Source organism: Capronia coronata, assembly GCF_000585585.1.
Source record: "Capronia coronata CBS 617.96 chromosome Unknown acBCG-supercont1.2, whole genome shotgun sequence".
In the NCBI taxonomy this organism is placed as follows: Eukaryota; Fungi; Ascomycota; class Eurotiomycetes; order Chaetothyriales; family Herpotrichiellaceae; genus Capronia; species Capronia coronata.
Genome location: NW_006912894.1, coordinates 3,009,434 through 3,031,892, shown reverse-complemented (window position 1 = coordinate 3,031,892; position 22,459 = coordinate 3,009,434). Strand labels below are relative to the sequence as shown.

Sequence of the window (22,459 nt, the reverse complement as noted above, 5' to 3'; positions counted from 1 at the left end):
ATTGACCTGTATTTTCTCCATCCAGTGGCCCAAAAACGCCATGCTATGCTAAATCTCATCCCGCAATGCAGTGCAATGCCTTGCAAGGCCAGTTGGGTTGTCAAGCCCAGATCCTCACCCAGAGCAGCCACTAAACGAGGCCGATCATGTACAAGACAATTAAGGGGGCATTCAATATATGTAACATCTTGGCCCAGCCTTTCTTTCACTGGCAAGCCCAACTCTTCAAGGAGCCCCGGGCGAGAGCGTGGCAGAACACTCCAATAGACGCCATCAACTCTCTTGGAGGTGGTCGCGGCGGATAGAACCTACCGTCCTCAGCACGCGCAACCTTCTTCTGCCGGTTTTTGGTTGTTTATCGAAACATCAATCACTGCGCGTTTCCAAGTCAGCCAAGATTGCCCGGGCATATTCGCGTGCACGGGATATGTGTTGTGTGTTGGGGTCTTTCTTACTCTGGGGATTGGGCTGCGACTCGCCCTCTGCCTCCATGCCAGGCAAAGCCTGGGCGATTCTCCTGAACAGGGCCTTGACGTTGTGACCGGCTTTGGCACTGGTTTCCATGAAGATGGCTCCGGCTCTTTTGGCCTCTTCCTCGCCCTGCTGTGTCGTGACCTCACGTTTGCTGTCTCCCAGATCCGTCTTGTTGCCAACCAACACGACAATCACATCGTTGCCGCGCTCGCCTCGCACGTCGTCTATCCATTTCCGGGTCTGTTCAAAGGTCTTCCTCGAGGAGATGTCATACACCACCACGGCCACCGACGAGTCACGGATATATGAAGGGATCAGGGAGCGAAATCGTTCTTGGCCTGCGGTATCCCACAGCTGCAGGCGGACCGTCCGATCTTCGAGGTACATCGTTTTGGAAAGGAAGTCGATGCCAATCGTGGCTTGGTATGTCGTGTCGAACGAGTCGTACATGAACCGCGTGATGAGAGACGTCTTGCCGACTGTATTCACCGCGTGAGAAACGAACCATTGCGCGAGAGCATCGAGGAGGCCATACCACTTTGCTCGCCGAGGAAGACGAGTCTGTGGATTGATGGTTAGCCTGCGACCACGTTCGTTGACTTGCTAGGACATCCGTACTTGAACTTCTTCAATGGGTTCGAGTACGATCCCACGCCATTTTGCGCCATGGTCGATTATTGTACACTGCAGGGAAGATGCACTCCACCAAAAGGGGAACGCAGGGGACCGATAGATTTGATGAGAGACGTATAAGGAGATTCCGTGGTGATGCTTCTCTGGTGAACTCTCCGATTATTGTATGGTCATGACAGAACTTGAATGTCGTGAATAAAGAACGGGTGGACTGGATGAAAGAGATCAGGCACCGTTTTCAGAAATTATAATGTTCCTAGGGAGTAAACAGACACGTAGCTACGTACTTTTATTACTGTGGTCAGATACCTGGTACGTAGTAGGTAGGTCCTGTACTGTTGGCACTCTACTCCTGGTGGCTGCAGGTGTTTAGGGACTGGCACCAAACTACACTGTACTATGCGAATGCCAGATCAAGAGTAATGCGCGACTGTGGAGTTCTTTCAAGTTTGCCGCGTTCTAATTATTCGAAGCGATACGATGATGATGATAGTGCTGAACGGTGAATGACCGCACCGTGTCCGTCGGAAAGGAGTCTCTGCCCGGATGCCGTGACCATTTGTTCTACACTGGCAGAGAGAGGTACATACCTAGAAGTCCACCACTGGCAGGTACTATAAAGTACCTACCTACCTAGTGTTACAGAGTAGAGTTCCAACGCCTGTTCCCGGACTCGTCGCCCATTCATTGGCGCGTGCTACGGCTCCGCTTTCACACTCCCAGAAATCGACGGTCCTTCTTCCACTGCGACGGCCATGATCGCTTGAATGCCCTCAACATAACGACATCGGGCCATGATATTGCGGTAACAATGCGTGCATCACTACCGCTCTTGAAGCGTTCCGTCTGGAAAGGTAAGCCGAATAGCAGACCACACTCTGTCCCACGAGGACCCCCGGTCCATTCGGCGCACCTCCGAATGAGTGACTTGCAGTGTTGGACATTTTGCTCACATCCGTACAGGACCCAACATCGTCCCATTCCCGAACCTGAGACCTGCGGGATCTGGCAAGTCGCCTCCGGTCATCAAGACTCAAGCTCGCGCCGCATCGATCCTCCCAAGTTTCGTGGGACTACGGTTCGCCGTGCATAATGGGAAAATATACCAAGAAGTGTACATCACGGAGGAGATGGTAGGGAGAAAATTGGGCGAGTTCGTTGCGTGAGTGGTTCCCATGGTTCAATCTGACATGAGGCGGTAGAGCTGACGTGACTTGAATCCAGAACGAGAAAACGATTCTCATTCAAGCAGACCAAGAACAAATAGATGACTGGGAAAGAGAATTTGTACAACATCTTTTGGGCAACATTACCATCGCAAAGGTTGGGACTTTTACTCGATGTCCATACTGGCGAGCACAAATTTGGAGGAATTGACCACTCAATTGCCAACGTCCGACTTGAAGCGGAACAGAATTGCAACGAGTGCTGGCGCATCGAGTGCTGCTGCTGGCCACAGAATGTCTCATTTAGAATGACACGACCTGTTCTCCAAACGCCGTGCCTATGTATGCAGCTCGGGACCCTTCCCTTCCGCATCATGTGGCATTGTCTGCTGGCTGCGTTATGAGTACATGTCCTTCCTGGTGATGCCCTTCATCCATGTCCCCGATGCATCCATATCAGCGTCGCTTTCGACTGATATCTTGAATCCCCAACCCTTTAACGCCCGTTCGCTATGCATCAATCAATCCACAAATGAAGGAGATTGCATGTCAGGCCGTTTCATCTGTAGAACTCGCCCCTCTTGACATTCACGCCGTATTCCTGCACGGCCATGCCCAAATCCTCCATCGTCAAGACCGTCTTTCCCTGGCCAGTTCCGCCCTGCCCACCACCTCCATATCCACTCCTCTGGACTCCCAACTGTGTGGCCTGCTGGGACTTACCCAGCATGCCAGCACCAGCAGCGCCGACCGCTCCAGCGCCGCCCGGACCACCGGCCACACCAAGGCCAGCGTTTCCCAGAGGATTGTTCGCCGCGGCAGAATTGGACGACCGGATCCGGCTATACTGGTACGCGTCGGCGGCGATATCGGCGACGAACTTCTGCGTGGCCAAAGCCAGAAGCCGGGCCAGGGGCAGAGGCGTGCTGTTCGTGCTTGCGCCTGTAGGATCGGCCGGCGATGGAGGCGGGAGGCCAGAGAGAGCTAGATAGTGGTTTGTGACGGCGTCGGGGATCTGATTCATACAGAAGTGGGATTAGCAGGATGATTCATCTTAATCGTCATGTCCAAAAAGCGGGATCTATTGAATAGAAGGTCGAGCGCAGTTAAGGAAGTCCATTCGGACGCGAAGGTAAAAACTCACAATCGGGGCGTAATCGTCCATCTTGCTCAGAAACTCGCGCAACGTGACATCCTTGCGGTTCTGCTGGAGGAGGTTCGACGCCGTGGCCGTGGCCGTCGCCGGCTGCGTTTCAGACTGTGTCGAGTTATGATCCACCGTCGCGGAGGATGCGGCCTCGTTGTGTGCACGATTCGCTGGCCCAGCTGTCCCGGCGCCGTCGTCTTGAGTGTTGGCCATTTCGGTGTCGACGTCGGCATCGGCTTCGATGTCTCTTGTGGCAGGTTCGCCTTGTTCAGGCATCGAGGGAGGCGACGACATTATCGTGTCATCTATCAATCAGGTATCACTTGAATCAGGAAGCAGTGTATCAGACGCGGCGCGGTAAGGAGATGCAGAGTTCCAAGGAAGTCTGTCGATTAGCGTATCGGTTTACTGCTTGATCTTGAGGTCTGCACGCATCGCATCATCTGCGGACATTTGTGCAAACCGGGGTCCAGACACGGCTTGCAATAGAACGGCTGCACTTCGGGATGTGGAGAAGCACCACGGTCTACAAGTAACTCGACGTACTACTCACTTACGACGACCCACGACCTATGGACTGCAGCAGGTGCTTTTTCCGCCGCCATCCCAGTAGGTATTCACCTGAGTAATAAATTATACATAGAAGTCTCATGGGATTGGCATGAGCTGTCATATTTCCGATTTCCTGCAGGCACTGCAATTCCTGCGTAACGCAAATCGCTGCTCGGCCAGCGATCATTCGCACCAGTATACTTTTCAGCCATGAAGCCATTGAGTTCACGCCCAGTGCTTAGTAGTATGAGACTACCTGTTGAGCCAAATATAACCTCCGAAAGACGCCTGACGCTAATAGTTCGATGATTTTGTAATACCCGTTGCTGTGTTCATGGCCAGTCTGGACCCAATGATTGAGATGCTTGAGCGGCTGCTCTCGCTATCATCGCTTCGACGTCGTCCATACTTGTGTTGAACGAACCTTCGCCCTCGTTCTGGGGACTGCCTTGACCGAACTCTTCGCCACCGTCTGATTCCAGATTAGACTGGGATGCGCTCGATCCGGCCGCGCCCGAAATCTGCTGGTCCGCTCCGCCCAAAGCCATTGCCTCCTGCAGCGCGTCAAAGGAAGCTGCATCTCCTTCTGAGAGGAGCCTGTCGCGCTCCCGGGCTTCTTGTTTGGACGCCTGTCCTGGAGCACGAGTCTTGAGATCTCCAGTCACATATTTCAGGTAGTAGGGCACCTCGATGCCACTTTTCAAAAAGAACAGCTTCAGATTCCGAGCTTTATCTTTCAGCTGAACTTGGTTGCGGTCCTTGAGAGCTTCACTGACTGTGCCTCCCGGGCCATACATGGCCAAGATCTGACTCCAATGGGGCCCTTTCACGCGATCGAGGCCGGTCATGAGAGCATTCTCCTCTTCCGTGGTCCATGGACGTCTCTGACTAGGCGTAACTCCCTTCCTAGCGACGAGTGCAGCCTTTGTCGTAGCAGCTAGCCTTGCACGTTCGTACAGGACCGATGTTGGCGCCGTTTGAGAAGCGTGGGGTATCTCTCCAAGTGCCCCAGACACGGCCGTTGTACTATCGGGCTTAACATTGACGTTCTCAATTATTGGCTCGAAGGGCTGATAGTCTGGGAGCCCTGGCTGGGAAGTGGGCGTATCGAGTGGGACAGCAGGATTAGTGGGAGAAGACATGCTGTTGAACGTCTCTGGGAGGCCAAATCCACCTGCGTCTTGCATAGCAATCTCCGCAGCTCTTGCAGCCTGAGCAACGAAGTCATCCGACAGAAGTGAATCCGTCGAAGGCTTGGGTTGAGGCGCTACGGGCAGAATTGCCTCATTCGAAGCGACTGGTAATGGTGGTGTGTGAATTGAAAATTGCCCTTCCATTTGACCTCGTTGTAAAGCTCTTGTAGGATTATTTCGGTGGGCTTCCGCCACGCCATTGCCAGCATGTGCCGCGCTTTCAATGTTCTTGGAGAGATATGAAGAGACTTCACGGCTGAAGTCCTCCCATCTGTATTTGAAAGGCAGCTGGTCAAGAGTGTTGTTCTTGACGTGATTTAGGAGGATATCCCGCCGAGATGAGAGTCTGTTGAGGAAATCCTGCTCGCTTGGAGCCAAGGCGGTGGTACCAGGTCTCCTTGCCAAAATAGCCTTGTCCAGATCAGGCCCGAAGAGATCAGCCATCACAACAGCAGGCGGAGCGGCGCCCGTTCGCCAGGCGGTAATGAAGCCTTGGGTCTTCAGCTCGAGATAGATGGAAGCCTGCGCCTTCAGCAGTTTGCCGTTGTCGGGGACAAAGACCGAGAGGAACATTCGATCCATGTCGCGAAGCCCGATCTCGCCCGTAAAGACGCTGGACATGAATATGGCTTGGTTGGCCTTGCGAAGGATCTCGATTTGGCCTAGATCACGTAGCCCCAGGTCACTGGACGACAGAAACGGCTTTCCTGTGTTGAACATCCTCCTTGTCTGGTCGAACGTCGATCGCATTGCTGCATATTCTCGAGTGCTCGGCGAGTTGGGGGTATTGGACAACCCTAGGGCTTCGCTGGGCGTTAGCCTTGCAAGAAAGCTCAATATCTGAGACGCCTGGCCATCCAACGCAGTCAAATGCTCCAGACGAGATTTCTCGGCCGGAGACTGCGACCGTAGAGCATTTGTTGCAACATGGTCCCTTCGATTTCCAGCAATTCCTGAGGGCAGCGAATCAGCCTGGGTGCGTTGGGGCTTTTCATCCCCTTCCCTTTGCAATTCGGCCAGACCTTGGGACACGGCCGGCCCGATCACATTTCTGACTGCCTCCTCTTCAGCATTGGATGGAGTTATGCGTCGTCTTTTCGGGCTCCGAGGATTATCATCGGGTTCGGGGTCTGGTATAGGAGTCGACAAAGGTGCTGGCTGAGTGTGGGAATCTGCGAAACATCAGCCTATATACTTGCGCAACAAGCAACGGTACTAGCCTGTCGAATCCCCAGGTCTGACGACTTCCAACCGCCCTCCTCCACCTTGTCCTGCTGAGATATCCAGCGACATTGCTTACAGCGGCATCGTTGGGACCCTGCCTCTGCAGTAGGTGCATGGGAGATCCAAGTCACGTGGAGGATGTCGAGCGAGGAGATCAGAAAAAGATTTATAGATGCTGTCTGACAGAAGTCCATGCGGGGCACAACAGCCACTTGCGGCATCTGGGGTAATAACTAGGTGTCAGACGCATGGAGATTTGATTGTGGACTCAAGCTGCAGTGAGGCTTGAATCGAGGGGAAACGCGCCGTGTCTTCAAGTTGCGTGCGGGCATCCGACTACTACTCTGTACTACCAGTAGTATTACCTACCTAGTACTGGCGCTCGTCCATCACTCTTCTCTATCTCTAGAATCCTTCATCCCACCTCCTATCACGCTCCCAGCCACCGACATTTTTCTTCATCCTCATCCGGCAAATCCTTATCAACAACAGCAGGCAGCAATGGCGTCATGTTGATACATGTACTAGGCAAGCCATTCTTCTGCACAATGCCCTTGCTGTGTAGACAGGTTGAAGGGCCTTGCACGCACCTATCTGTTCGAGCGCGACCACAGACTCAATAGCTAGGTTGCTGTTCACTTCACTAGTGATACTGACATGGTCCAGCATCCAATGTACCTCCAAACCTCGTTGGGGCCCGATAGCCTTACTTACCATCCTTCCACGAGCTCTCTTCTCCTGATCGGCTCCTCTGGTAGCATCATCTTGACCAGGAAAGGCGGTGAATATGGTAGGCTTCTCAAGGATTGATATGGAGCCACATCGCCATCAGGCTGTCCTACAGAAAGTATGACTATACATACAACAACGCTCGACCGATAAACTATCTAATGGCTTATTGAAGCTACTGGGCGAATCGACGTTGAGAATACAGCAATATAACCCCACTCCATCATCGCTTATTGCTATCGAAACTCCTCTCCGTCCCTGTTTGAACTCGTCCACTCACGGTCCTCGTGCCCAGGCATACACTCCCTTGTCAACTGCTGCCCTGCGATCATGGGACACTGCTCTCAATTCGGTACCTATAGGCTACTTCTTGTAGCTTGCTTCCAAGGCATGCTGTCATGCGAGCCTTGGGAGCTCGACCCCTGCAGCCTTATGCCTGATCGCGAGCTCATAATGCTCGTCACACCCCGCAGCTTACTGCTGCTGTCTTGTGTTTCCATCTGTCTCTTGGATCGCTGGTTGACCTGAGAAAGCGCTGACCATTGTAAGGGTAAATATGGGACTATCAGTGGATGGGATGACTTTCCCTTCTGTCTTGTTGCTTTCTTTTTTGGCCATGTTCATCACTATTGATGCCCAGATGGGTGTCAAACAGCAGCTTCTGAGTACATTCATCTATACTTTACATGGAGACAGAACGCCTCTTGTCCTGTCAACATCACCCACTCTGACGCCTCTCGGTGCTCAACAGTTGTATGAAGCCGGCAACAGGGTTCGCCAGACATATGTGACACCCAACGCGAACGGCAGCATTACCATCCACGGCATTTCACCTTATCAGCTGGAGTACGACCAATTGACTGTGTTGTCGACCAGTGACCAATATGTGTTCGCATCGGCTCAGGCTTTCCTGCAGGGATTGTACCCTCCCCTGCAGACGTCGTCCAATTATACATACATTGACGGTCAAAGCACCGTCCAGAACGGCACCAACCTTGTGGCTCCTCTCCAGGGCTACCAGTATCCGAATATCATGACTCTTTCAACCAACGACCTGAATTCGATATGGCTCAGTGGTTGGAAAAATTGTCCCGCATACTCATCCTCGTCAAATGATTACTATGAAACCGAATCCTTCCAGAGCCTCCAGAATCGCAGCCAGGAGTTCTATACGAGCCTTCAGCCGGATTTCCTGAAGGGAATCTTTCCGAACGCTTCAGTCGGCTATTTGAACGCGTACAACATCTACGACTATCTCAACTATGCCTACGTCCATAACACCTCCGCTGCAGACCTTTTGACTCCCGCAATGTTGACTGAAGCAAGAACCCTTGCCGACGATCTGGTCTTTGCCCTGAATGCAGACACAACAGCTTCTGGATCAACTGCTGGAGATCATATCCGAGCAATAGCCGGCAGGACATTGGCCACCCGGATCATGCAAGCCTTCTACACAACCATCAACACCCAGGGCGCCTCAGACAAAATGACCCTGGCTTTTGGAAGTTACGAGCCCATGGTTGCGTTTGCAGCTTTGGCTCGTCTAGTGTCTCCTCTCAATTCGGCATTTTATAACGTTCCTGCCTCAGGGTCGAGTTTTATCTTGGAGCTGATTTCCATGCAGAGTGGCAATACTGACGCATATCCCGAGACCTCGGACATGTTTATCAGGTTTCTATACCAGAATGGCACCGACGACGATTCTTCGCCAGTGGCATACCCCTTGTTTGGTCTCAGTCCAAGTCAAACCTTGATATCATTCACCGACTTTGTCGCGGGTCTGCAAGAGTTTGAAATTTTCAATGTTGAAGATTGGTGCAAAACATGCAGTAGCTTCAGCGTGTTCTGTCCCGCCTTTGTTGGTACGAATGGTAGCTTGGACTCTGCAGGCCAAGTTCCCTCCCATCAGAAGGGTCTGTCGCCAGCCGTTGCCGGCGTGGTTGGCGCCATTGTCACTCTTGCCGTTGCTGCTTTGTTACTTGGTACGGCAATGTTATTTGGTGGTATGAGGTTTCATCGAGTCCACACCAAGCGCATGTCTGAACTGGGAGGGTTCAAGGGCGCTAAGAAGCTGGCCAGCGACCAGGATCTAACCATTCCAAAGGGCAATGTAGGGGCAGTGGTCGTCACAAGCGAAGAGCCGACTATCATAAGAGGTCACGAACGAGTCGGCAGCTGGGAGCTCAAAGATCAAGCAAAGGCAGAGGAAGCACAAGGTCGCATAATCAGTGCTGGCACTCCTCAGCTGCCACGCCCAAGCTATGAAGGCGACGACGAGGATATGCCAGTCGGTCCCGATACCGTCCCCGTCCACCCACGAAGCCATATATGAGAGTAGAGAACCGGCCGACAGATCGGTTGTCAGAAGGGTTTGTGCGAAAACAAACACATCGGCCTGCATCCTGCCGCACTATCCTGCAGAAAAGTCATTCGCTTGACTGAACACAAGGAGTCTTCCAACACCGCAACGTTGATTCGCTGATGTTGCTGCACCATTTTTCACGTCTCATTTACCCATCTTTCTCTTCTACAAGATCGTTCTACCACTTTGACCTTGTTGTGAATGCTGGTCTACCCTTCCTACAACTCGACAAGCACCACCCACAATCGTTCTGAAAGGTCCTTTTGCCAGCCCCGGCCCTAGAAGCTCTCTTGCTCCTGCCTGTTGGGCTTTCTTACTGTTCGGTAAGTCGTGGGACGTTCTTTCCCAATTGTTCGCGCAGGCGCACCTTCAGTTAGATCGGAACAGGCACTCGTCCTGCGCTCATCGCTCACGCTAGACTTGCGACACACCAATGCGTTTCCCCATCCTTCAGCACAACGTTGGCAAAGGCTTTGCTGTTGTTTCCCTCTCTTCTGAAGCTCTCTTTTGGTTCCCTTCCTTGGTTACTGCATTACTTCTCACTGGCGGTCACAATACGGTATACGGCCAATATGACTAACCGAAGCACAGATAGCCAGGTTGGCAGGCATCGCAGGTATACAGTGTCCCGTCTACTCGAACTTGCTCCTCACACAAGAGCCACCCACTTCGACCTGTCAAAGTTCACCTACGACGCAGCTCGAGGTAAGTCACCAGAAGCCCGGATGGGTCCAAGACGATACTGAGTCAAATCAGCCGGAGTGGTACCTCCATTAGGTGCTTGCGTCATGTCGAGTCGGCGGACATTGAGCGATCAACCACGCAACTGGTCACAGGAGTCCAGCAGCTCGCAGGAAGAGCTGATTCTCTATCGAGGGAACCGCATTGTCGAGCCTGAAAACCCTGAAAGACAACCCAAGAATCCGCCCTCCGATGCTCAGGCTGATGAAGGTTTCGTTCGTTTTCTCAAGAAGCACGCCTCGCCAACGCACCAGCGAGTCACCGCTGGGGGCCGGATTGTACCAATGGAACACAGAACTCGTCCTCCTGTCTGTCAATTGGCGGATTGCAAACCACATCCAGAGTCTGAGCGCAAAAACAATACCGGTGAAGGAGTCGCAACGAACACCGAGGGTCCAAAGTCAGAAGCAAGTAACCAGGTCAAGCCAAAGCTTGATTCTAGTGACATTCTGGCACAATCCCAACCTCAGCTTCACGTTCAGCTGCCTATGACCAATGCAATGATCGCCAACAATGCCTTCAATGCAGGCATCAACGTCAATCTGGTGTCCCCGGGAGATGCCTTGGCTCTTGACAACGCAACTGCACAATCTCAACACTGGCTGGCTCCCATACCGTCAGCACCTGGTGGTCCAACCATGTTTCCTGATCCATACTATTTGCAGAGCCCTCAACTGTTTCCGAGTTGCGCAATGCCCCTGACCCCACCGGTTTCTGGATTCAATGGAACCTTAGATGGACAATATCCTGTGGCCTTTGTCCCTTTCCCAGACATGATGGGTTTTCCTGGCCCGACTGACATGCCGATAATGACCGGAGAGCTTGCTCAGGCAGAAGCGAGCTCCCTTGACCACATGATCGCCGGTGCCACCGCCCGCTTCCAGGAGCTGGACCGCCAACTCAAGATGATTGACCGCCACCGTGCAATGAGAGTGCGCGATCCCTATCTCTCCGAGCATCGAATGGCTGTTGTTGAAATGCGTGCAAATGCAAAGTCGGAGATCTCGTACTGGTCCAATCTTGCATCAGAAGCCAAGAGCGCACCAAAATGGTCCGGGGGCGCAGGTAGCACACTCAACGTGGAAGCAGCTGCCTATGTCCCTCTTCAAACTGGCCCGATCATCACAGCATCGCCTAGCAAGCCAGGCAGCGTCTTGAAGGCTAATGACTACGCCGTCCAGCTCGCCCAACCCAAGGCTTCGCCCAAAGCAGGGCGTCGTGGTATTCCGATCGTGCCACCTCCAGAAACATCCGACCTGACGGTCAAGAAGGCTAAAGACGCGCCTCCAACCCAGCCTTCGTCTTCGAATGTGGATGAATGGGGTGTTCGCCTCGGCGTTGCACCTCCAGATTTGCTCCGTCAACAAGATGAACTGGCGAAGGTCCTGATTCGCGAAGCAAGCATGTCACCGCAGAAATTCGCCAGCAATGGGTCAAGCGGGAGTTCATTGGCAAGTCACAACACGTCACCGTTGCACGATTCTGCAATTGAGTCCTCGCCGGATGTGAATGAAGAGAACAAGGCGGAAAGTGACGAGTGGTTACCGACAAACCCTGGTCGGGCGCCTGCGACTGTTGAAGCATGCTATGAGTTGCAGCTCGATGCCATGCGGCTGCCTAAGGGCATCATCAGCAAGGTCCGATTGCCAGATGGTACTATCACCGAAGTCCGAGGTCGAGGTCTGCAACGTCCGCCTTCTCTGGGAATGGACGACTTTGAGAGACGGTACTGGAAGTCGAAGCCTGTTCTAACCAAGGAAATGACCTCGCAATTCGTCGGTATCCGAGCCTGTGACGAACCTTCCGCTGTAGAGGAAGTTCTCGAATACCTCGACTCCAATCACCTCAACGGTGCAGGGTTGGTTCTTCTTCTGTGACTTCGTTTGGAAATGTCTTGCTGACTATGGTCAGTCCAATCAGCAGCCGTAATACACCGTTCAAGGAGAATACCAAGGGGGACCTATCAGGTAGCAGCTCTGCGTCGTCAGACAGATTCAGGGATGACTTAAGAGATGCGGCAAAGGGAGGTCTACCGTGAGTGTTCCGTCCAAGAAGAACCTCCATTGATGGCGACTAACGGATTGCAGGGCAGCGAACCGTCCGCGGGAACACGGCCACAAGGAGCACCACTCGGCAACGTTCGGGTCCAATGGATCTGATCCAAGCATGTTGACCTTCAAGCAATCGTCTGCTTCTTCCACGCCTCTGTGGTTGCGAGGAGATGACAGGGTAGGCTGGTTTGCAAGCGAGCCATCTCAGGAAGCTGGCATCAACAAGGGGTACACGTCTGTGTCGGTGCAGAATGTGCATGCCATAGGTCGGCTTCCGCACATGCTGGACGGCACCACTGACAGTCAACGTCGCTCGGCGAAATTGATGCTTTCCGCAGCTGGCAAACGCCGAAGCCCGCACCGAGGACACAGCGCGACTACTGCTTCAGACGCCTTTCCTGGACCGACAGGTCGGACAGGTCGAAGCCCCGCCAATGGTACCGATGACGGGGTTCAAAACACCATTGGCACGCAGGAAGAGCTGTGAGATATGCCACACAAAAGAGACGCCATGTTATCACGGGTGTATGGATACACGCTGAGCACGGGTTGGTCGAGTCCAGTCACGCGACAGAAGATGGTAATGGTTGGCAGGCAGCATATTGTCTCGAAGTATTGCCAGGCCAGGGTGTCGTTGGGCAGCAGACAGACTATGTTATCGGACAGGATGCAGGAATTTGACAACAGCAACAGCACTGGCAGGCAAAAGGCGCATGATGAGCAAAGCAAGATGTATTCAATTCAGTGACATGAAGCTGAAGAATGGGTACGCATACATGGACTAGGTAGTGTCGCAGAATCGCTGCTGCATCTGAGGGCACCCCAGTAGAGCCAACGCTGACTGAACAATTGACACGAATCACGAATGTCTTCTTTTCCCGGAATGGAATGAGTAGGCCCCAGAGAAGCTGATAGTGGTGAGACTGCCAGTGACTCGGTGTTTCTACTCTGTAGGAGAGTCTGCTGAATGGGTAGAGGGCCCCGAAGAGCCAAGCAAGCAGCAGTGATAATACCATATACAGAGTATTCGCATGTCGACACGAAAGGGCGAGGATACGGTGGAGGGGCGGAAGCTGAGAGACAAGAGTCGACGTGGTTGTCTCGGGGTGTGTCGGGTGTATCCGTCAAACTGTGGGCGTCTCTCTTCGATCGAGATCTTTCGAACGATATCGGGCGGCGTACAACTCCGGAGGGAGAGCCTCTACTCTGGAGATTCTGTTCTCAGGAGCATACCGACTGATCGACTCGTATCGACAACGGCATCCCTGTCGGTGGCGACGACAAATACCTGGTGGTTCCCACAAGGTACATAAGGTAGGTACCTCTAGGTAGGTAGGTGTCTAGGTTGGTAGGAAGGCAACGGTATAGAATCTGTGGTAGAGCAGCAGTAAGGCGCAGGCGCAGGCAAAAGGACTAGGGGGAACCACTACAGTTTGGCTGACTGAGGAACAGGAATGGCGGAACTGAGTGCGTACGCGTTTACTTCCACGCCTCTAAGACTCTATGCGCGCTATCGTTTATCCCGCCACTACCTGGCACAGTAGTACCCGTCACGGGCTTGGTCGGTGATAGGGTTGTGTTAACAAAGTTGATCTGAATATACACCATGATGGCTGGTAAAATACCCATTGGCGCCTACTCTTCTTGAACAATACACACTGAAGCATTGCAAAGAAGCAGGTCTTGAGGTGCAGAGCGTAGTATAATCGCTTGCAAGAGGTCAGTGTGATGATACCGTATAGATATCTGCGAACTGGTAACCTAAGGTAGTAGTATGACAATCCCATCCTCCGAGCGTGGCTGTTAGCGGCTCTTTAACTAACAAGCCAAGCTGTCAGGCCAAGTTCCGCCTATAGGATGTCCAGAAACTAGGCGAGTTCTAGTTAAGCAGCTGCCCGAAGTAGCTCTACCTCGGGGCTCCTTAGGCTCTAGCCTTTGCCTCCCCACTGCTGGCGCAGGCAGGACTACTCTGCATCACAGTATCAATCCCCACCAAATCTCAAACGCCAGCCAGACCTGATCGACCGACGTTTACCAATCCCAATCCCACTCTATCCTTTCCCTTCTCGCTCGCCATCCCTCCCACTTCCTCCTCCAACAAACAGCCGATATCACTCCTCACTCGCTATCACCCTTTCTTTCCTTCCCCAGCTCATTCATTGACGGACTACTATATCATTCAGAGGCATTCGTTGGCAATTCCTGCCCGCCCTCATCTGTCCCTTCCATTAGGCAAGCATCACTGCCTCAGCTTCAACCCCATCAGGAGCAACCCCGAGATGGCGCTCCGCAGATAACACATCTGGTACACACGCCCTTGTCTGCATTTCGAAAAGCCCCCAGATCCCTCAATCCCGACGTGAGCCTCGCTGCTCCAGCCACGAACTGGCCTCCTCGACTCGGCCCCCTTGTCCTCACCGTCTTACTTCCTCCGACGTACAAGACCGCGATCACCTCCTGCCCGTCGAATCTGTGGATCCATTGAATTGGCACCTACATCACCATGGCGACCGAGAAACGCAACTTTTCCCCTCTGTCGTTCTCCTCCAAGAAATATCTCAATGGTGACGCTGGGTCGGGCACACACACTCCCACAACAACTAAGCTCAAGAACTTCTTCCGCATCACAAGCGGTGGCAGTCAGACCCCGATAAGCTCCGACGGGTTACCGACCCCCAAACCTGAGTCGAAGCCCGTCAAGCAATCAAGATTCCTCACAGGTTTGAACAGAAATCGATCAACCACGATAGCGAGCGAAGGCCATCCTCTAGACGATGCGATTGTGTCCCCGACCGCTCAAGCCAACCCCTACTTTGTCCATCAAGGTCCTCCCAACCTACGACACCGCAATGAAGGCAGCGTACCCCCCTCGCCTCCTGATACTCCCGAAATTCAGATCAATGGCACGTCCCCCGAAGAGAAGGCGCTTGCGGCCGGTAGAGAGGAACTGGCCCGGAAACTCAGAAGGGTGGCCTCCGCGCCAAATGCCCAAGGTCTTTTCAGTGGAGGCAAGAGCGACGGGAACAGGCCTCAGACGGCGGAATTGGGTAAAGAACCGCTCGGAGTTCTTTCTGGCTCGCCGCCTAAATTGGACATGATGTCCCCAGAGGATGCTGGGCCCTCCAGTCTGCCCTTACCTGGGAGCCAACTTCCCCTCCCCGGTCAAATTCGGCAGTCGGTCGCTTTTAGAAGAACGTACAGCTCCAATTCGATCAAGGTGCGCAACGTGGAAGTGGGTCCCGGAAGCTTTGATAAGATTAAGATGATTGGTAAGGGAGATGTGGGCAAGGTTTACCTGGTTCGCGAGAAGAAGTCAGATCGGCTGTATGCCATGAAAGGTTTGTTCTCCGGCGCGAGTGTTGTTGAGGCTTGGACTAATCCGAAATAGTGCTCAGCAAGAAGGAAATGATCAAACGAAACAAGATCAAGAGAGCGTTGGCCGAGCAGGAGATCCTCGCGACCAGCAATCACCCTTTTATTGTCACTTTATACCATTCGTTTCAATCCGAGGAGCATTTGTATCTATGCATGGAATATTGCAGTGGCGGGGAGTTCTTTAGAGCTCTGCAAACCCGTCCCAACAAGTGTATCGGAGAAGAGGACGCCAGGTTCTATGCCGCCGAAGTCACGGCTGCACTGGAGTATCTGCATCTGATGGGCTTCATCTATCGGGATCTGAAACCGGAAAGTACGCGAGAGCCTTGAAAACGAGACCGATGTTGCATGTTGACTGATTCTCTCCCAGATATCTTACTTCATCAGTCAGGTCATATCATGTTGTCCGACTTCGATTTGTCCAAGCAGTCAGATTCTGGCGGAGCACCTACCATGATCTTGGGCACGCGCAATGCATCCAACCCGACGGGATACCCTCTGGTCGACACAAAATCCTGCATTGCCGATTTCCGAACCAACTCCTTTGTCGGTACTGAAGAATATATTGCTCCCGAGGTCATCAAAGGCAACGGACATACCAGTGCCGTCGATTGGTGGACTCTTGGGATATTGATCTATGAGATGTTATTCGGAACCACACCGTTCAAGGGCAAGAACCGCAACGCAACCTTTGCCAACATCCTTCGGGACGAGGTACCGTTTCCCGATCATTCACACGCACCTCAAGTGAGCAAGTATGTATCAACCCCTGCTTCGCGGACGCGGACATTGTGGGACTGACGAAGCATAGTCTATGCAAATCGTTGATCCGGAAACTTTTGATCAAGGACGAGGTCAAACGATTAGGGTCTCGAGCGGGTGCCTCGGACGTGAAGAACCATCCCTTCTTCCGGCCCATCACCTGGGCACTCCTCCGGCACATGAAACCTCCCATGATCCCTCATCAGGGCAGGGCCATCGACACTTTGAACTTCCGGACGGTCAAAGACAGCGGCAGCGTTGATATTGGAGGCACCCCCAGCCGCTTGAAGGGGGTTCCTCTTGACTCGGGTATGGCGACGCCTGGCGGGGAGATCGCAGATCCCTTCTTGGAGTTCAACAGCGTAACGTTGCACCACGATGATGAAGATATGATGATGATGGCCGGCGGACCGGTACAGAATGGACGATGATAACTTTTGCATGCTTGGGTCAGACAGGAAAAGAAACGGTGGGCGAAATGTCCCCTGCATTGGCGTTTCCGGCGTTGATGGGTGAGACGGGTTGGTTGAGAGAGTCAGATCGGCCTTCCAACGCCTTGTCTCCCCTTGATCATTGACGAAGAAAACGGGGGCTACGGGTGGTACGACATGATCTGGCGTTGCAAGATTCGAGAGAGGCATGTACAGATATACAGCGGAGCAGACTGGAAAGGTGGTGCCGGGTATATGACCATATGGGATGCATGTCTTCCTCGCTTTCGTGACCCCGTGTACACGTGTGAGAGAGCCAGGGCTGTTCTCTCTTCCAGTCCATCCAGTCCATCCAGCCAGCCAGCCAGCCAGCCAATGCTGCAACCCTGCAACCTCCAGCCATCATCTGTGCGCGCTTCTTCGCGGAAGATTCGTTGTCGTACTTGTGTAACTGCAGTGCTGGCATTGTGGTCTGTTGGCCGACTCTCAACGGTAGCCTTGTAAATGTGCGGCGGTGTAGTACCGGGCGGTCCATGCTGGCCAATCAGAGCGGCGGATGGGTGACAACGAGGTCGAGACGCCCAATGACACCGATTGTCTGCTCCACGCTCTCGATCCCTGCTTCCTTTGATTCACAAGTTTTTTCAACACGGACATCCCTTTGTTGTTCTTCACCCATCTATCCTTCTTCGCGGGGAGATTATGTTATACTGCTACCGCTGTCTCTGCGACACGACATCACCACCCCCAGCGCTGGGCCGAGACCTAACGGTGTCCTCTACCCTCGACTCGACACCGGGCTGCTCCTCCCTGCTACCCGTGTGCCACGAGCATGGCCACATGTCTTCGTTTCCAACCCTTTGTCCCTGTCCTTCGAGTGCGAATTAGACCTCTTTGTCCTCACTGATCTCCCTACCGGTCATCCTCCCTCTTTACACACTAGACCCTTTTCCCCGGAGTAGAAAGACCACCGAAGACGTCATGAAGTTTGGCCGGAATCTCCCACGAAACCAGGTTCCCGAGTGGGCATCGGCCTATATCAACTACAAAGCCCTGAAAAAGCTCATCAAGGCCGCCGCCGAAGGCCAGAAGCAGGGTGGAAGCCTCGATCTTGCCGGTAGGAGACGGATTGGACGTGAGGCATTGGGCCAGAACAAACCGCTCATGTTGTTTTTGTTTAGGTTTCTTTTACACGCTGGACCGCAATCTCGAAGATGTGGGCCATTTCTACAACAAAAAGTTCCAGGACTTTTCCCGCCGGCTGAAACTCCTCGAAGACCGCTACGGCGTCTCTCCGCAAGCCGCCGCCCAGCTCGACCCGGACGAACGCGAAGATCTGTTGGCCGCGCTGCTGGAGCTGCGTGGGCACTTGCGGAATTTACAATGGTACGGTGAGGTGAATCGCAGGGGCTTCATCAAGATTACCAAGAAGCTGGACAAGAGAATACCCGCCGCCCAGGCTCAGAAAAAGTACTTGGAGCTCAAGGTCGACCCGTCGCCATTCGCGACGAATGCACAGCTCTCGGCTTCCTTGAACAAGGTCAATGACTGGATCTCGGTCCTTGGAGAATTTGCCACGTCCACAAACAACGACGATGTGGCTTCCATTTCCTCCAAGTCCTTGAAGCGCACGACATCGCGGCCGTCCGTGGACATCTCTACGGAGCACTTGGCAAAGATTGAAGCGACAATCCGTCAGGACGACGCAGGTGAGCTGGATCGGTTGATTCAGGGCTTTGTACAATCAGCCCCTGATCACTCAGAGCATGCTGTTCAACAATTGTTGAAGACTCTTCTTCAAAGGGCAATTTCGAGTCGAAGCCGTGCCTGTACCGCACGCCTCTTGCACGAGATTGTCTTCTTGGATGACCAGGACGACATCAATCGACGCAATTGCATCCACCGACTGGTCGTGTCTATCGGCCGAAAACAAGCCAACGCCGACCAGGAACCGACGACAGAATCGTATCCAGATCTCTTTTCAGAGCATCACAACTTCATCACCCCTGCTGCTCCGCCTTCGGTGCCGTTCAAGCGGTCTGTTGTACACGAAGATCAGCGGGCTCGGATCCTCACGCGGGAAGATGACTCCATCTCATTCCTTGCATTTCTTCTCGACAACATGCAGCCTGCCCAGCGGACAGCACTGCTGGCAAGAGACAGCGCTGGACGCACTCCCTTGCATTTCGCCGCCGAATATGGCATTCGTGTGATGTGTGAAATCATCATCGAACATCTTAAGGAGTGGAAACTGTTTGACGTTACAGAAGGCATTGATGGACCGCATTGGCAAGACAATGAGGGCTGGGCTCCATTGCATCTAAGTGTCACTGGCGGTCATCCTTTGACGACAGAGGCGTTACTGGACGCTGAGCAGAGTGCGACCCCTACCCCGTCGAAGTCGACGATTCGAAGAGCGTCGTCTAGGTCATCGGCCGTACTGGCGTTGGCCACGAAAGCCAACTTTGTCGACATTGTTCGTCTCCTTGTGAAGGCCAACGTCGACATCAACTACCAAGATGAGCAGGGCGACACGGCACTTCATGTGGCTGCTAGATTCGGCCACGTCGAATGTGCCAAGGTGCTCCTGGAGGGCTCAGACATCCAGAAGGCGGACACGGAACTTTGTGAAAAGACATATGGTTGGACACCTTTGTTCATCGCTTGTGTCGATGGGCATCTCTCTATCGTCGAGCTCCTCATTGAAAGCGGAGCGGACCTCGAAAGGGTTGATACGTCAGGCTGGAACGCTAAGGAGCATGCTGCATTGAGAGGGCATATTGATATTGCTCTGAAGCTGGCCAGTGTCATGCCCGAACCGGATGCCGATGGGGATTCTTCTTCGAATGCCTCGACGTCTCCTCCCACCACGTCATCTCTGACCGAGAGAAATTCCAATTACATCGGGGGTCAGGGGCCGACCACGGTGAAGATCAGCGAGCCCGTCAAGACTTTTGGACATCGTTACCTGACCGACAAGAGTATGATCCTGGTCAGCCTTGGCACCATGGATACTCGTAAGAACATTGGAGCAGTCAACCTCGATCGAATCCCCCTCTCCAATGCTCACTCGACGCAGCTTGATACTGCTCTGTCTATTGTGGTATCTGCCAAGGGCGCCGAGGGGGAAGCGGAAGTGATTGATCTTCCGGTGCAGGATAACATCTCAACCGAACCCATAGTCTTCCATGCACCGGATCCGTCCAAAGTCAAGCTGCTCTTTGATCTGATTCCAACATATGCCGGATCCAAGGAGCGCATCGTCGGACGGGGTGTGGCATTGCTATCGAGCGTCAAGCCCAGCTTAGGGTCGAGGAGAATGCCTTTACAAGGCGATGTGACCGTGCCGATTGTTGCGGCCAATGACCTCGAAGTCATTGGTTCGGTAACGTTCAATTTCTTGGTCATCACCCCTTTCAAGCATCCGAACATGTCTATCACGGAGAACCAAACATACTGGAAGAGCATGGCGTCCACCATGGTCATCGGTCATCGTGGGTTAGGCAAGAATTTTGCAGCCGGTAGACGATCGCTGCAACTCGGCGAGAACACGATTCAGTCCTTTATTGCGGCGGCCAACCTCGGTGCATCGTACGTGGAATTCGATGTCCAATTGACGAAAGACCACGTCCCTGTCATCTATCATGACTTCTTGGTCAGCGAGACGGGGATCGACGCTCCGGTGCACACTCTCACTCTGGAACAATTCCTTCATGTCAGCGACATCCGTACTCCCCGCCAATCAAGGCCCGCCTCACCAGTTCCTTTCGAAAGCCCCAAGATTGCCAGTCTCAAGAACGGCGAGTCCAGAGCGGGGAGACTACGGTCCATGTCTGTCGGTGGAGGTGACCCGGAGACAGTCGACATGGAAGAGCGCATGAAACATACCCGGGACTTCAAGAAAAAAGGCTTCAAGGGCAACACGCGCGGCAACCACATTCAAGCTCCCTTTGCTACTCTGGAAGAAATGTTCCACAAACTCCCCACTAACGTTGGCTTCAACATTGAGATGAAGTATCCCATGTTGTCGGAGAGCGAGGATGAGGAAATGGACACCTACGCCGTCGAGCTCAACTCATTTGTCGACACGGTGCTCGCGAAAGTGTATGACCTGGGTAAAGGGAGAAACATCATCTTTTCGTCCTTCAACCCGGATATCTGTCTGTTGCTTTCATTCAAACAACCCAGCATTCCGGTCCTGTTTCTGACCGATTCCGGCACCGCACCGGTGGGAGACATCCGCGCTACCAGTCTCCAAGAGGCCATCCGGTTCGCCAGTCGCTGGAATCTGATTGGCGTGGTTAGTGCCGCGGAACCGTTCGTTGCCGCACCTCGACTGGTCCGCGTCGTCAAGGAGAGTGGACTGGTCTGCGTCAGTTATGGCACGCTGAACAACGATCCGGAAAAGGTCAAGTTACAGGTCAAACAGGGCATCGATGCGGTCATTGTCGATAATGTCCTTGCGATACGGCGAGGATTGACTGGAGACAGCAAGTCAAACAGGAAGGATGCAAAGGTCGCCACGGCGATCAACGGACATGCCGAATCAGAGGCGGATGGCAAAGATGCCGCCGCTGCCGCCGCCGCTACAGCTGCCAATGGTAGTCTGGGCAAAGCGTTGTCTGGGAGTACCGATAGTCTGGAGATTCCGGGGATCACTACCAAGGGCATGTCCACACCTGCAGTCAACGTACCCCGGGTCAGGATCGTCCATGGCGAGAGCCGGCACAATGGTGCAGTGAAGTTCGTCGATGAACTTGACGATGCTGATGCTGACGTCGCAGTGTCTCCCTTGACGGAAGAACCGGAAGAGGAAGCCACCGGTGCGCAGAGAGCCGGAGCTTGAATAGACCTGATATCAGCCTAGCCGTCGAGAATGGTGGAAAAAAGCAAATTCAGAGACAGTCAAGCATGGCGACGCAGAGAGACGGTGCTAGGAGAGCGATTATACGACCTATGAGACTAAGCCTTTGTCCACGGTTGTGGTTGTGGCTACGACTATCACTGTCCTGTCCTGTCAGAGCCCTACGTTGGTCGTGTGTTGTTGTTTGCTAGAGACTACTACTACTCACTTACTCCCTCTGGTATGTCGTAGGTCGATAGAGTATTTAGAATCCAGAATCCAGAGTCCAAGACAATACATATATAGCACCGGGTGACACGGTGCAGAAAGAGGCAGACCGAAAAACAAGGATGAGATAAGATAAGAAATGACAAACATCACAATCGTACTTTTTTTGGTTCTCGCTCCTGCTGTCAGTACTGCTGAAGTGATATCTGTCACCAACTTCATTCAATCTAACCACATCCCCCCTCCCCCTCTTGCTTTTCGAGAGGTCCATGGAGTGTAACATGTGAGAAACCACTCTAACCACAACTTCCCTCTCCCTCTTTTTCTTTTTCTAGGAGGTCCATGGAGTGTAACATGCGAGAAACCACTCTAACCACAACTTCCCTCTCCCTCTTTTTCTTTTTCTAGGAGGTCCATGGAGTGTAACATGTGAAAAACCACTCTAACCACAACTTCCCTCTCCCTCTTTTTCTAGGAGGTCCATCGAATGTACCATGTGAGAAACCAATATGAGAGAACAAGACTCATACATACATGCATGCATGGTC

General features: G+C 53.1%; 8 protein-coding genes across 8 annotated transcripts; 5 read left to right on the top strand and 3 right to left on the bottom strand.

The window, feature by feature from the left end:
• Positions 1-366: 366 nt before the first annotated feature.
• A1O1_02757 (Ras-like protein Rab-6A) lies at positions 367-1,142 on the bottom strand (the record flags this gene model as incomplete). Its single annotated transcript, XM_007723667.1, has 3 exons — positions 367-953; positions 1,010-1,035; positions 1,093-1,142. 3 exons carry the CDS (start codon positions 1,140-1,142, stop codon positions 367-369), a joined length of 663 nt encoding a protein of 220 aa, XP_007721857.1.
• Positions 1,143-1,918: 776 nt separating this feature from the next.
• A1O1_02756 (small subunit ribosomal protein S19) lies at positions 1,919-2,273 on the top strand (the record flags this gene model as incomplete). Its single annotated transcript, XM_007723666.1, has 2 exons — positions 1,919-1,961; positions 2,071-2,273. 2 exons carry the CDS (start codon positions 1,919-1,921, stop codon positions 2,271-2,273), a joined length of 246 nt encoding a protein of 81 aa, XP_007721856.1.
• Positions 2,274-2,832: 559 nt separating this feature from the next.
• Positions 2,833-3,714, bottom strand: A1O1_02755 (uncharacterized protein; the record flags this gene model as incomplete). The annotated part of the gene is made up of 2 exons (XM_007723665.1): positions 2,833-3,288; positions 3,418-3,714. 2 exons carry the CDS (start codon positions 3,712-3,714, stop codon positions 2,833-2,835), a joined length of 753 nt encoding a protein of 250 aa, XP_007721855.1.
• Positions 3,715-4,304: 590 nt separating this feature from the next.
• On the bottom strand, positions 4,305-6,458 carry A1O1_02754 (uncharacterized protein; the record flags this gene model as incomplete). The annotated part of the gene is made up of 2 exons (XM_007723664.1): positions 4,305-6,337; positions 6,431-6,458. 2 exons carry the CDS (start codon positions 6,456-6,458, stop codon positions 4,305-4,307), a joined length of 2,061 nt encoding a protein of 686 aa, XP_007721854.1.
• A 1,237-nt stretch (positions 6,459-7,695) lies between these two features.
• On the top strand, positions 7,696-9,450 carry A1O1_02753 (uncharacterized protein; the record flags this gene model as incomplete). The annotated part of the gene is made up of 1 exon (XM_007723663.1): positions 7,696-9,450. The coding sequence occupies one exon, from the start codon at positions 7,696-7,698 to the stop codon at positions 9,448-9,450; it is 1,755 nt and encodes a 584-aa protein (XP_007721853.1).
• Positions 9,451-10,268: 818 nt separating this feature from the next.
• On the top strand, positions 10,269-12,759 carry A1O1_02752 (uncharacterized protein; the record flags this gene model as incomplete). The annotated part of the gene is made up of 3 exons (XM_007723662.1): positions 10,269-12,079; positions 12,133-12,255; positions 12,309-12,759. The coding sequence occupies 3 exons, from the start codon at positions 10,269-10,271 to the stop codon at positions 12,757-12,759; spliced, it is 2,385 nt and encodes a 794-aa protein (XP_007721852.1).
• A 2,016-nt stretch (positions 12,760-14,775) lies between these two features.
• Positions 14,776-16,840, top strand: A1O1_02751 (AGC/RSK/RSK-UNCLASSIFIED protein kinase; the record flags this gene model as incomplete). Its single annotated transcript, XM_007723661.1, has 4 exons — positions 14,776-15,610; positions 15,661-15,960; positions 16,018-16,402; positions 16,459-16,840. 4 exons carry the CDS (start codon positions 14,776-14,778, stop codon positions 16,838-16,840), a joined length of 1,902 nt encoding a protein of 633 aa, XP_007721851.1.
• Positions 16,841-17,821: 981 nt separating this feature from the next.
• Positions 17,822-21,686, top strand: A1O1_02750 (uncharacterized protein; the record flags this gene model as incomplete). Its single annotated transcript, XM_007723660.1, has 2 exons — positions 17,822-17,957; positions 18,022-21,686. The coding sequence occupies 2 exons, from the start codon at positions 17,822-17,824 to the stop codon at positions 21,684-21,686; spliced, it is 3,801 nt and encodes a 1,266-aa protein (XP_007721850.1).
• Positions 21,687-22,459: the final 773 nt, after the last annotated feature.